The sequence below is a fragment of the Fusarium keratoplasticum genome, chromosome 1, assembly GCF_025433545.1.
Source record: "Fusarium keratoplasticum isolate Fu6.1 chromosome 1, whole genome shotgun sequence".
NCBI lineage: Eukaryota > Fungi > Ascomycota > Sordariomycetes > Hypocreales > Nectriaceae > Fusarium > Fusarium keratoplasticum.
Window position 1 is genome coordinate 4126073 of NC_070529.1, and position 13545 is coordinate 4139617.

Sequence of the window (13545 nt, forward strand, 5' to 3'; positions counted from 1 at the left end):
GGACACTCAATTGGGCAGCAGCGAAAAACGCCGAATGGCTCCAGGGTCGGCTACGCCACGCCTCAGCCCTGGAGCCCAAGTGGATGCAGTGGCAGCAACCCACAGAGAGCCATGGAAGCGCCACGAAGGAGAGGATGCGACGCTTCTCACTGCTCACTACGGGAGAGGCAAGGAAAAGATGGCCAAAGAAGAGCATCGACGGGCGGACCCACCCCCAGGGATGATGGAATCAGGGGCCTAACGGGTCTCTAAAGATTAAACATGCATTTGTTGACAGTTCGAGTTGCAGTGAGGCACTGACGGACCAAGCAAGGACGCCGATGGAAGCCTTCCACCAGCCTGATTGATATGGGCTCCGTCCTGCAAGGATCCAGCCATGAGCGAGCGATACGTACCCTTTTTGCTCTGTCTGACTTTCTTCTCGGGTGTGCCAGGCCGAGAGAGGACAGTCCCGAATGGAAGCAGGAAAAATAGGTGTGCTGCATCTAAGAGTGCCTGGCTGCCTGCATGCCTGCATTTTCAAAGTAGCGGTAGCCAGCAGCTTAGGTAGTTGGACAGCAAGGCATTCAAACCTGTTTCATCAAGGTCGTAAGATAGCCGATGTCCAGTTCCTCGCCTTCCGGGCCGGATGCCCAGTTTGATAGCAGAAAATATCAGAATTTTCCTATTCATTGCCACAAAAGGTTGATCAATTCAGACACTCGATGATGGCGGCGTAGTCTAAGCTGTCTACGGTGACTCTACCTAGACCACAGGGAGAGAAGAGCGACAAAGAAAAAAATCAATGCAGCAGAGTCAGTCGAGGAGGGGCAGTCAATGAGGGAGCTCTCGGTCAGCCTGATGTCGTTGGTGGGGCAGAAGTAGCGTGTACTTGAATCTGAGCCTAGCCCCCCATTGCTGATCAGGTATTCGACACCTGGAGCTTGGGTGACCCTGGCCCGGATGCCCCGCGATGGAATTTTCGGGAGGGGAAGGTTTTTTGGTGGTGGTTTTTGGAGGGGGATGACATCAACGAGCGCAGGCAGGCACAGGCAGGCACCGCGTACGAGCCAAACGGCGAACAGACGACGCGGGAACAAACGAGAAGCGAGTGGACATGCTCGAATTGCACCCGGCGGCTTCAAGAATCTCCCAGAAGCAGCAAACGAGCGAGATCCCCATCCATTGTCCAGGAGACGCCGCCGCAGGTTCCCATTTTTTTGGTGGGGCACAACAGATCTGCCAGGCGCTCGCAGCTGCTAGAGGGTTCCTCAAACGCCCCTGCACGCCCCCCCCAGCAACGCCTAGCAGCGCCCAGAAGGCGGTAGACCCCCCCTGCACTCCCCAGAAGCGACGCACATCCACAGAAGCTCTGAGGAAGTGGGCTCCTTTGGAACAGCGCAGAACCGCATCGAACCTTGGCACCCGCCTTTATTTAGCACCTTTTGCGACTGCTGCACCGCAATCCGATTTTCTTCTCACAACAACACATCTCTCAGATACCCTCTCAAGTCTTCAAATACCTTCATCCCCCCCTTTGAAGCAACTGCGATTTCCTTTTCCTTTCTCCCCGCGTTCATCTCTCTTCTTCCGCATATCACACATCTTCACACACATCACACAAAATGGGTCCCGCCGTCGGTATCGATTTGGGTACCACGTACTCTTGCGTGGGTATCTTCCGTGAGGACCGGTAAGCTCTTTTCCCTTCATAATTTCTTCCATCGACAGCTTCTAACCATTTCCCAGATGCGACATTATCGCCAACGACCAGGGTAACCGAACCACTCCCTCTTTCGTCGGTTTCACCGACACCGAGCGTCTGATCGGTGATGCCGCCAAGAACCAGGTTGCCATGAACCCCCAGAACACTGTCTTCGATGCCAAGCGTTTGATCGGTCGCAAGTTCGCCGACCCTGAGGTCCAGGCCGACATGAAGCACTTCCCCTTCAAGATCATCGACAAGGGTGGCAAGCCTATCATCGAGGTTGAGTTCAAGGGCGAGCAGAAGACCTTCACCCCCGAGGAGATCTCCTCCATGGTCCTCACCAAGATGCGAGAGACCGCCGAGTCTTACCTCGGTGAGACCGTCAACAACGCTGTCGTCACCGTTCCTGCCTACTTCAACGACTCCCAGCGTCAGGCTACCAAGGATGCCGGTCTCATTGCTGGCCTCAACGTTCTCCGAATCATCAACGAGCCCACCGCCGCTGCCATCGCCTACGGTCTCGACAAGAAGATCGAGGGTGAGCGCAACGTCCTCATCTTCGATCTCGGTGGTGGTACCTTCGATGTTTCTCTCCTGACCATTGAGGAGGGTATCTTCGAGGTCAAGTCGACTGCCGGTGACACTCACCTGGGTGGTGAGGATTTCGACAACCGTCTGGTCAACCACTTCGTGAACGAGTTCAAGCGCAAGCACAAGGTTAGTAACTCCCTCTCCCTCATTCCCATTCTTTTCCTTTCGAGTTTTTGCGATTTTTTTCCATGGTTTCACTCCTTGGATTCAATCGTGAATCACTGTCCATTACCCCGCCCCCACCTTCCTTATGATGGACTTTGATTTCCTCACCTCTTCGCATTCTTTGTCATGATTTGTCAAAACATATACTAACGCCCCTCACAGAAGGATCTCTCTTCCAACGTCCGTGCTCTCCGACGTCTCCGAACCGCTTGCGAGCGTGCCAAGCGAACCCTTTCTTCTTCCGCTCAGACCTCCATCGAGATCGACTCTCTCTTCGAGGGTATTGATTTCTACACCTCCATCACCCGAGCCCGTTTCGAGGAGCTCTGCCAGGATCTCTTCCGATCCACCATCCAGCCCGTCGACCGTGTCCTCAGCGATGCTAAGATCGACAAGTCCCTTGTCCACGAGATCGTTCTCGTCGGTGGATCTACCCGTATCCCCCGTGTCCAGAAGCTCATCACCGACTACTTCAACGGAAAGGAGCCCAACAAGTCCATCAACCCCGATGAGGCTGTTGCCTACGGTGCCGCCGTCCAGGCCGCCATTCTGTCTGGTGACACTTCTTCCAAGGCTACCAACGAGATCCTGCTTCTCGATGTCGCCCCTCTTTCCCTCGGTATCGAGACTGCTGGTGGTATGATGACCAAGCTCATCCCCCGCAACACCACCATCCCCACCAAGAAGTCCGAGGTCTTCTCTACCTTCTCCGACAACCAGCCTGGTGTCCTCATCCAGGTCTACGAGGGTGAGCGTCAGCGCACCAAGGACAACAACCTTCTCGGCAAGTTCGAGCTCACCGGTATTCCCCCTGCCCCCCGTGGTGTCCCCCAGATTGAGGTCACCTTCGATCTTGATGCCAACGGTATCATGAACGTCTCCGCCGTTGAGAAGGGCACCGGCAAGTCCAACAAGATTGTCATCACCAACGACAAGGGCCGCCTCTCCAAGGAGGATATCGAGCGCATGCTTTCCGATGCCGAGAAGTACAAGGAGGAGGATGAGGCTGAGGGCCGCCGTGTCGCTGCCAAGAACGGTCTTGAGTCCTACGCGTACTCTCTCCGCAACACCCTCTCCGACCCCAAGGTCGAGGAGAAGATTGAGGCTGCTGACAAGGACAAGCTCAAGGCCGAGATTGACAAGGTCGTTGAGTGGCTCGACGACAACCAGCAGGCTACTCGTGAGGAGTACGAGGAGCACCAGAAGGAGCTTGAGGGTATTGCCAACCCCATCATGATGAAGTTCTACGGCTCCGGCGGCGAGGGTGGCATGCCCGGCGGTATGCCCGGCGCTGGCGGTCCCGGTGGCTTCCCTGGTGCTGGCGGCCCTGGTGGTGCCGCTGGCCACGGTGGCGATGACGGTCCTACCGTCGAGGAGGTCGACTAAATTCTTTGATACCCCAACAACATCAGTCTCGACTTCTAGAATGGTCAAGCATCCAGGAGTGCGATGCGGGAGGCTAGGGGTCATCGAGGGATGATGCGATGATTAGATTTCTGCCTTTGTTTTTCTGCATTTCACGGTTATGAACAGGGAAAAGCTCGGTGGTTTACCCAGGACTGTACTTTAATGAATCGATGAATTAAGACATTCATGAATGATTTCTCCCTTGAACAATGTGATGTTTTGTGATGTCTAATAATAACATAGCTTCCATGTCTGGATATCCTCCTCCAAGGTTAGGTACTGGCCAAACAACCCAAGGTTTGGTCTTTTCTGTGAATTATTGTCATGAGGGAGAGGCCTTTGAGAAGGCAGAGCTACACTTGATGATGGCTTTCTTGACCTTTGTGGAATTGTCCATATGGAAGTTGGAGATGACTGGATGTAGTGGATTGTGTAGTCATGACTCTCTCTGATCGTAATGTCTGTGCCGTAGTGTGATGTTCTAGTATACAGTAAATCCCCTTCATGTTCTCATACCAAGTAATAATAACAACGATAGAATCTCAAAGCCAGCTGCTGCGGCAGAACCATTATTCAATGGGCTGGTTGAACGTTGATCCTTCAGGGACCCTTTCTTCCCGACTCTCCCACACATCCTCACTGCTAGGCTTACCCGGCCCGTACTTTACAAACTCCTTCGCGCGGTAGTGCTCGCGGATGGCCTTCTCACGCATCTCGGGCGAGTAACCCTTTGTGCGCATGCAGAACCAAAAGTCGTCCCAGTGCTCGCTGCAGGACCGCATCTCGCCGTAGCGGTAGACGGCGTTCCACTGGCCGCCCATCGAGTTGCAGGCCCACGCCTGGTCAAAGGCCTGCCGGCATGACATGTCGGTCGGGAGGAGGGTTTCAGAGAGGGCGTCGCGGGGGGGTATGTCGGAGGGGGTGGGGGCCGTAGCTCGTGTTGACTTTTTGAGGGTGAGCCATGATGGTAATGACGAGGATTGTTGGTGTTTTTGTGAGGGGGTTTCGGGCTTGGCGTTCTTTTCCGACTCGAAGAGGTCGATGAACTTTTGGATCTCGGGGTCTGTGGTGGAGGATGTTGAGGTTGAGGTTGGAGGCTGTTGTGTCGGTGTTGAGGTGGGAGGTGCTTCTTCAGTGGGTGTGGACGGCTTGTCCTTGTTGGACGAAGACCATAGCCAGCCCATGGCGACGGATATGTGTGTAGATGTGAGGTAGGTTCCTTCGGTCGATGTCGTTGGATATCAGAGTCTGGACTTTGCGTGCGGTCAATGGCTGATCAGTCGAGGAGGGGTTTCACGTCGCAATTGTATGGTGTCGTGCCAATGAACAAGGTTTCGTCTCGTGACTGCCGTAGGTATCGTTGCCCAGCGGAATTGGAATCAGCACCCTACTTGTGTCTCTCGTCCAGGTCGTCTTGCGCGCGTGGTGCTCATTGGATTTTCGCGGTGGTCAAGATACGCAGGTTGCGTCGGGAAAATGGATTTGCCGAGTTGCCGAGAGAGGATGTTCGTTGCACGGGGGTAGACGGCTTTGGATGTGATTAATGGGAGAGTAATTGGAGCATATTTTGATATAAAGCGATAAATCTTTGGTAGGGAGCTTAAATGCTTAATGTTGGTCTTTCTACTATGTTGGTGAGGTGAATATTTGTCGTTGACGTCTGTGTATGATGGAGTTCATTTAGAGTGCTGGGGTGTTGCGATTATGTGTAAGTGATAAAATAATATTGATAAATATTGATATTCTTAAATACTCTTTTCTTATTACTCTCTCTATGTATATAGACTTATGAAAACTCATATCTTTTGAGAGGTTTGGATGCTTTGCCGTTTCAATGTCGAGTCTGTCCTGACCAGCGTGCTTAGACGACCAACATTCCTCAACACAAGCCAAAGCCTTAACAGGAACTATATGCTCTCTAGAGTCTGGCTGATTCTTTAAACATCTAGCACGGCTCATAGAGTCTATACTAATGGATCGATAATCCTCTTTGTAACATCCTAGATAGAGAGTTCTATATCGTAACTTGAGATGGTCTGTTGATTCAATTGAGATGAGTGCGCTCAGCTACAAATAGCAATAACCTGACTTTACAAATCCTGTTGTTGAATATCATGACGGCTCCAAAGAGGGCATCAGACATAATTTACATTCAAAACCCATCAAAATTCCTCGTTCAAGACCTTCTTCAACTCGGTCATCTCCCTATCCCACTTGGCAATCTTGGCTTGGCTATCCTCGAGCTTGCGGAGCAGGAAGGTGATGCGTCCAGCTGTCTCACCTGTTTGTCGGGGCAGGCTACCGAGCAGCGCCAGCTCATTCTCGACCTTGTCAATGGAACGGGCCTCGGCCTTGGACGAGTCGTTAAGGATGTCGTAGTCCATCTTGGCCTTGAGCACACGATCGTGGAGAAGTACTGAGAAGGCGGCTTGGTGGAGAGGCTTGCCAGCCGTGATGGTCATCGGTCGGCCCTGATACGACTGAACGGCAATGAGCTCTGAGCTAGCTAGGCTATCGATAGCCGCATCTGCATCGGTCGCACCCGCTGCTGCGGCCGAGGAAAAGGGCGCCGAGAGGAGGATCTGGTTATACCGTAGGTTTGGGTTCTGGGCAAGGGACTTGATGAGGTGCCACGCCTGCTGGGAAGAAAACTTCTTGCCCTCAATGTCAGAGGGCTTGCCCAGGAGGAACATGCGAACGATATCAGTGGCAGTCTCAGAGACAATCTCCTCCATCGCCTCCTTGGGAGATTGGCCAGTCCGGAGACGACGTGCCAGGAACTCCAAGTCAGTGAGTCGGCCGCCGAGCGTGTCGATACACTGGTCGAGCTCCATCATGTTTAAGCGTGGCATCGGGCGTTTCTCAGTGTCATCGCCGTCTTCCTGACGGGCCTTCTCCTCAGCAGCGATCTGGTCCTTGAGGCGGCTGAGAACAAAGTTCTTGGCAACATCGGGGGCGAGGTCACCAAAAGAGACTGTACGGAAGAGTCGATCAGGCAAGGCCTTGGCCAGGGGCTTCGAGTACGCCGAGTCGGTAGTCAGGAAGATGACATGAGCGACATTGTTCTGAACCACTGTTGCTGCCCACTCGGCAATCTTGTCGTAAATGATGCTGTTCTCCTCGCCCTTGTGGAGGAAGTTGTCGACGACGATGACAGGTCTGCGCTCAGGGTGAGCCTCGAGCCAGGCATCCTCTGACAGCTTGGCATCGCTATCCTTCTTGTTGCGAGATGAAACGGCAACATCCTTGAGGGCGCCAGTTGTCGTCTGCAGAATCTTGTTGAGCTGAGACTCGAGGGTTTCCGAAAAGCCTGCCTTGACACCCGTGGTGCTTTGCACGGCGAGGTCGATCATGCTGCTCATGCTATTGGCCCAAGAAAAGACAGGACGATAGCCAACAGCAGTTGCGAGCCGCTTGATGGTGCCAGCTTCGCCTCTGGCCTCAACGATTCGCCTGCAGTCCAGTTTAAGCACGTTCTTGCGACCTTCCAGAGCCTGCTCCATGACCATTTCGACCTTGCCCGAGCCCTTGGGCCCAGTGACGACGATGAATGTGTCGGATGTCTCATCAAGCCAGCCATGCACCTTTTCAATCGCATCACGTCGATGATTCCAAACTTCACTCAGACCGTCGTTGCTCTTCTTCTTGCCTGTCAACCCAAAGTTGCCAGTCTGTTTCTTAAACCACTTGTAAATCTTGGAATCCTTGAATTCCAGTGAGTGCTGAACATGAAGCTTGATGAAGAACTCGCGAATAGGGTCGAAAATGAGAACCGAGAGACCGGCAACCAGGGCAGCGATGACGGGGATAACGATACGGGGATGGCTGGTCAGCCAGTTCCAGATGCTGTGCGCCTTGACGCGCTTCTCAAAAGACAATCGAAGCTTGGTACCGCTATTGCCGCCTCCAAGAGCCTCGCTCACAATGAAGCCATGCATACAGTTGCGAGCCATGATGGCATCCCTTGTCACGGGGAATCCAAGTTGAGCATAGCGAGGTGTGACCTTTGAATCGGTAGGCTGAGGTATAATGTCTGCGATTTTGCCGTACTTGCGGAACAGGGTGTAAAGGGTCTCTTCTGAGAGTTCTTCAGGGGCGGTTCCAGGGATCGGAGGAACAAATTCGACCTTGATGAGGCTTGACGGAAAGCGATACAGGTCCTCGAGCCATGGAGTGCCCTGCACAAGGCGGGCGTTGACAGGGCGAAAGAGGCTGAACCAAGGCTTAATAGGCCTCTCCTTGAGGCTCTTGGCCAACTGAGCTATTCGGAAAGGACGTTATTAGACGGCGGTACAAACAAAAGCTCGCTTTTTGACATCCATACCTTCAATCTCTGCAGGGTCTATGTTGGCATCATGCCGGAACTTGACATATGCGCCTCCATCTTTTAGCCGTGGCAGAATTTCTGTGACCTTGATCGGTAGGTCTTCCGGTATGGCTGTCTTGACTAGGCGGATTGGGTCCAAGATACCCAGAGAGGATGTCTCGAAACGTTTGAGCAGGTCGGTGACTTCGTAGTCCGTCTTGTAAGGGCGACTTAGCACACTGCTGAGCTTGAGTGGGAAGATGTCTGCGAGAGTCAGCGAACGGTCAATTGATCTAGCCCATTATATCTAGGCCTATACTAGGGAGAATCATACTGTCGAAGAAGAGAATGGACTCGTTGGAGTGGGTGACGATATGCCCACTCTTATCAGCCCCCTCTTCTGAAGCATGTGGAGGCACAGCAGCCGCATCCGGATTGACTGTCGTGCTCTCCCAAACACGACTGACGGGCCGCCGGATCACATTCTGGTCAAAATGTCGGAAATGGGACGCTGCTACGAGACCAAGGCCGAGCGATCGTGGTGAAGATGGAAGCGACCGGCGCGCAGCAAGGAGCGCGGCCGTCGCAAGGCCGCCTCGACTAGGGATCATGACGATTGAATCCCAGAAGCGCGCATGCTGCTGAAGGGAATATGGAGAGAGAAAGAGAAAGAGGGAGAAGCAGGGACGATGGTTCCAAGCAAAGAAACGCGACCGGTTTTGGTGGAGGCTTGCTGGCAGACCAGACCCGGAAAGAGCTTTCGTAGTTGTTAGCTCCTACCTCGGCTGCCAATGAGGTCATCGTCGATGACGGAGAAAATCAGACAACCCAACCCACTAAGCCGATCTAGCTCTACCATAGGGCTATTTAATAGGCTCTTTTTAGTATTCACCCCGCCCCCCCTAAATTATTTTAACTATATATACTTCTAAAACAATTATTTTAAATAAATAATATTTTTGTACTTATTTTATTAATAATTCTTTACCTTGGTTACTTTTTTTTAATTACTTTTATTTTATTTTTAATTTTATTCCTAAGAGAGGATAATCTAGCCTGGCGCAAGAGAGAGGGATATACTAGTAAGACAATAAGATCTAGTTCTTAAACTCCAGTCCCTTCTCCGCCAACTGCTTCTCAAACTGTTCCTGCTTGGTAATAATGTGCGTGCCCGCAGCCAGGCCAACAAGACCATCCATGTTGTACACGGCCTCCATCGGCACATCCCGAACACAGACCTCATGGGCTTCCTGGGTACCTCCGCAAAAGACCTCAACGATATTGCCATTGCCATACTTCGGGCTCTGGATACCATCCATGGCAACATCAATCAGCTCATCTACCGTGAGCATAAGGTCGTCCGCCTGCACTCTCTCGCGACTGTAGGGAGCGTGAAAAATAGGAGTCTGGTTGCCAAGTTAGCCAGTCACTGTAGACATATCAAAGCGAGGTCGGACATACATCAACAACACCAGGGCAAATAGCCGTATTTCGGATGCCCGCAACCCTGTTCAGTGAACCCAAGGATTTGCAGATGCTGACGACAGCAGCTTTGCTTGAGTAGTAGAAAGGGGTCAGAAGCCCGTGGATGTAGCCGGCCATGCTGGCAAGCCAAAGAATGTTGCCCTGAAGGTGCCGGTTCTCGGGCCGTAGCCAGTACTCAACAGCGATCTGTGCCAGCCTCACGGGTGCTATGGTGTTGACGGCATAGGTCTTGTAGATACCGACTTGAGCATCAGCAGGGTCTTGGGCGAGAGGCGAGATGCCAGGCGGGTTCCAGAAGTCGCTAAAGGGAGGCTCATATAATCCAGCCCCATTCACCAGCAGGTTGACATGGCCGAATGTCTTCAGTGCAGTCTCCCACAGCGAGTTGATTTGGGACCAATCGCAGAGATCAGTCTGGTGGAAGATGGCAGATGCGCCGCCAGCTTCGGCCGGGGGGTGCGGGTAGCTGTCGAGCGTCTCCTGAGCTTCGGGGCGCAGCTTCAGATCTGCCATGACGACAGAGCAGCCCGACTCGAGAAGCCTCTTGCTCAGGGCATGGCTGAGGCCTGGCCATGATCAGCGATTGACGATGGCGACGGCATGAAAGGTACTCACCTGACCCGGCTCCAGTCACGAGCGCGACCTTGCCCTTGACTTCCCAGGTGGTCATGTTTGCCAAAAAAGTAAGTATGGGTTTATTTGAAAACGACGAGTAACGGTAGCAACGAGTGAAAAGTTGACGCAAGGCATGGATGGGATTGTCAGGGTTGTTAAATAAACACAATAAGGAAGACGACAAGGCGTGATAAACCGTCGCAAAGGGACCTGGGACCTCAGAGATATGCAATTAAGACGTCGCTTCACCTTGGACTTGCCAAGTCGTCGTGCTCACCGCAACTACTACGCTGGCCCTCAGGGATGGCGATCCCTGGGCTTGAGAAGGGCCCATCCCCTGGCCTCGCATAGTTCATGGAAACGCCGGAACGCGTTCGAACGCCTCGAAATCACTTACCACCTTGAGGATGAAGCAGCGAGTACAGGGACGCTTCTCATCTACTTTCCCTCAGGAAGTGAGGTGAAGTGTAGGCTAGCCAGGTGTATGATTCGGAAAGCGAGTCCTGTAACTGAGAAATAATTCTCCACGACGGTTCTGAAGATGAGGCTTTTAGAAAGCGATTGCAAGGATCTGGGACCGGAAATACGGCTGTACAGGGTGCAGCAGAAGTATAAACTGTTAAACAGGGTACTTCGCTTGCGAGAGCAGGGTTACCTGAGAAGTTCTCCCAACACATGTACCTGTTTCATCCTAGGTTGAACGAACCAACCACTGTACAGGGTCCAGAGAATAAACTTCCGATAGGCTTGGAAAGGGGCCCCGGGTTATGAAGGTGACATTTATCTCCAGTTTGAAAACAGAAGTGGTTCGATATGAAAAAGATCAACATCACATCAACCAAGTGGGATATCACATCCTTGCCTGGGCTCCATACCAGGAGGGAGACATGGTTGAAAGAGAACGGGTACGAGGCATGATAGAACAGTGCCTTGTGCATCCATCGCAACGCGTTACCCTATGAATGCAATATCCGCCCAAGGTTCCAAGAATCGATCGCCTGGAGTCATCTTGTATCCGAGTGAAACGCTTATATCCCGGGGTCGTGATCCTACAAACCAATTCAGTCTCTATTAAAGACTTCAGCCCATTGCATCGGCACTGTTGACAAGATGCCCCGGACTTTACGATTCAGAAGCCTTCACTGATTCTCTCAACAACCACCAACATCATGGACGATCCGCAGGCGGTGTGGCGTGCGCTCAGCCCTGAGGGCCTCGCTGCTGGTATTCTGGTCGTCACAATCATCTTCTCCATCACCACCACAGTCATGCTCTTGTTGAGGGCGTACATTCGGACTGTTCACAGACTGAACGGCCCAGAGGATTATTTGATGTATATTGGAGGAGTGAGCAACACCACACAGAACACATGGACGGTTGTCGGTTTGCTGACCTTGACTCGGCCCTGCAGGTGCTCAACCTGGGGCATAACGCTGCTGTCGTGTATGGATGCTTCACAGGTATAGGGACTCGCGACGGCAAGCTCAATCTCCCCATCATGGTAGAGGGCGCAAAGGTAATCACACCTATTCATTGACGCCACAGATGATTTGACTAACACCAGTGTTTGGACAGACTGTCACCGTTTGGCAATTACTCTACATCCTCTCCTCGCCCTTCATCAAGGTCAGCATCTGCGCCAACCTGATCCGTGTTGCCATGAAGCGACGATACATATACCCGTTACAGGCCATGTCGGGTCTAGCTATAGCCATGTCAGTTATGGCATTCATCGTTGTGTTCGTCCAGTGTCGCCCATTTGCCGCCTCCTGGACCGGACAGGGGAAGTGTATCTCTGTCGATGTCATCATCATCCCCACTTACGTCTTCTCGGCTGCAAATATCCTTGTGGACTGGGTCGTCGCCATTCTGCCAGCATTCATCGTCTGGAATCTCCAGCTCCGCAGGAAGTTGAAGCTGCTATCATTCGGAATCCTGGGAGTGGGTGTACTGTGAGATCCCCTGCGGTGCGTACCGGGACAAGGTCGTACATACTGACTGACGCCGCCAACAGAGCTTCCATTGCCACAATCATCCGGATGCCTTATATACCGAGCTACGCGGCAAAGTCGGACAAACTTTGTAAGCGCAGTCACGCTGATCAATCGTGTTTGACGACAACGCTGACATTTTACAGACAAGATTGGCTTCATCATCCTCTGGACCGTCGTAGAGCTCAGCCTCGGAATCCTAGCCGGCTCTCTTCCCTCTCTACGCAAATCCTTCAAGAGTCTGTCGAAAGACCAAAGCACAGGGGAGCACGGGAACATGTACGGATCCGATCTTGTCACGATAGGGGGTGGAAATAGTGCGAAACCACAACGCTCAGCTGCGTACGAACTGAACACAACTGTAGTTGGGAGGAAGAGTGACTCGGGAGATGGCAATAGTGATGGTGTGAACGATGTGGATAATGACAGTACTAGCCGTATTATTCATGTCACGCGGAATGTTACTCAAACTAGAGAATGGGAGCGATTAAGATGAGAGCAGAGGAAGAGTGCAGCGAAATAGAGACAAGTCCATCTCTGGCTCTGAGCAAACAGCGCCTGACACCACAGCGTTTTGTGGAGTTGGTGAGTACGAACGCGGCCAAGTTTTATGGTCTTTATCCCAAGAAGGGCGCGTCCATCCCCAGAGCCTCGGATGGTGATATCGTCATCTGGTATCCATCCCTTGAGCCGTTCGAGGTCAGAAATGAGAATATTCACAACAATGTTGATTTCACTCCTTATAAAGGTAGAGCCGATTCGCAGTCGCCGAGGTATACTATCACAAGGGGTGAGGTTGTCTTGGGCCGAAACAATAGTGGAGTTGTTGGGCAGAAGGGTTATGGTTGATTTATATTATTTATTAGAATCACGTGTTAGGTGTGATATACTCGATGTTTCTTAACTTAGCCCCCTGACAATAAGTCTTTGCTCTGGGCCCCTTCCCTTTGCAGCCGTTCCTAAACAGGGACAGGCTCGTCTCACAACTGCAAGGAATTAATACAATAGTGCATGTGCAACTTCATGCGTTCAAGCCAATAGATGCCATGTCAACTACAGTCTTGGCATAGTATGTACAGTTCATGCTATCGAACATGGATATTCTAAACTACATAGATAGGTCATCAAGGCCTCGTTGACCCTTGGTTCATTCATTCGTCCAATCCCATCTTTTGATCAACCATAATGTCCCCCGGCTTGAACTTGGTCATTTCGTTGAAAAGCAAGCAGATTCACCTCTATCCAACTCCAGATGATGATGTGAATACCCGTACCCAATCCCAAACGCCGGCCACCCT

The 13545-nt window shown here is 52.1% G+C and overlaps 5 protein-coding genes across 5 annotated transcripts; 2 read left to right on the top strand and 3 right to left on the bottom strand.

Moving 5' to 3' along the window:
* Positions 1–1604: 1604 nt before the first annotated feature.
* On the top strand, positions 1605–3829 carry NCS57_00123500 (uncharacterized protein; the record flags this gene model as incomplete). Its single annotated transcript, XM_053051305.1, has 3 exons — positions 1605–1672; positions 1729–2404; positions 2606–3829. The coding sequence occupies 3 exons, from the start codon at positions 1605–1607 to the stop codon at positions 3827–3829; spliced, it is 1968 nt and encodes a 655-aa protein (XP_052919820.1).
* Positions 3830–4419: 590 nt separating this feature from the next.
* Positions 4420–5034, bottom strand: NCS57_00123600 (uncharacterized protein; the record flags this gene model as incomplete). The annotated part of the gene is made up of 1 exon (XM_053051306.1): positions 4420–5034. One exon carries the CDS (start codon positions 5032–5034, stop codon positions 4420–4422), a length of 615 nt encoding a protein of 204 aa, XP_052919821.1.
* A 978-nt stretch (positions 5035–6012) lies between these two features.
* On the bottom strand, positions 6013–8920 carry NCS57_00123700 (Mitochondrial escape protein 2; the record flags this gene model as incomplete). Its single annotated transcript, XM_053051307.1, has 3 exons — positions 8491–8920; positions 8175–8420; positions 6013–8111 (listed from the first exon to the last, which is right to left on the bottom strand). The coding sequence occupies exons 1-3, from the start codon at positions 8765–8767 to the stop codon at positions 6013–6015; spliced, it is 2622 nt and encodes an 873-aa protein (XP_052919822.1). The 5' UTR covers positions 8768–8920.
* A 333-nt stretch (positions 8921–9253) lies between these two features.
* Positions 9254–10311, bottom strand: NCS57_00123800 (uncharacterized protein; the record flags this gene model as incomplete). Its single annotated transcript, XM_053051308.1, has 3 exons — positions 9254–9562; positions 9618–10207; positions 10257–10311. 3 exons carry the CDS (start codon positions 10309–10311, stop codon positions 9254–9256), a joined length of 954 nt encoding a protein of 317 aa, XP_052919823.1.
* A 1114-nt stretch (positions 10312–11425) lies between these two features.
* On the top strand, positions 11426–12743 carry NCS57_00123900 (uncharacterized protein; the record flags this gene model as incomplete). Its single annotated transcript, XM_053051309.1, has 5 exons — positions 11426–11602; positions 11668–11772; positions 11832–12208; positions 12271–12338; positions 12394–12743. The coding sequence occupies 5 exons, from the start codon at positions 11426–11428 to the stop codon at positions 12741–12743; spliced, it is 1077 nt and encodes a 358-aa protein (XP_052919824.1).
* Between the last annotated feature and the right edge of the window lie 802 nt (positions 12744–13545).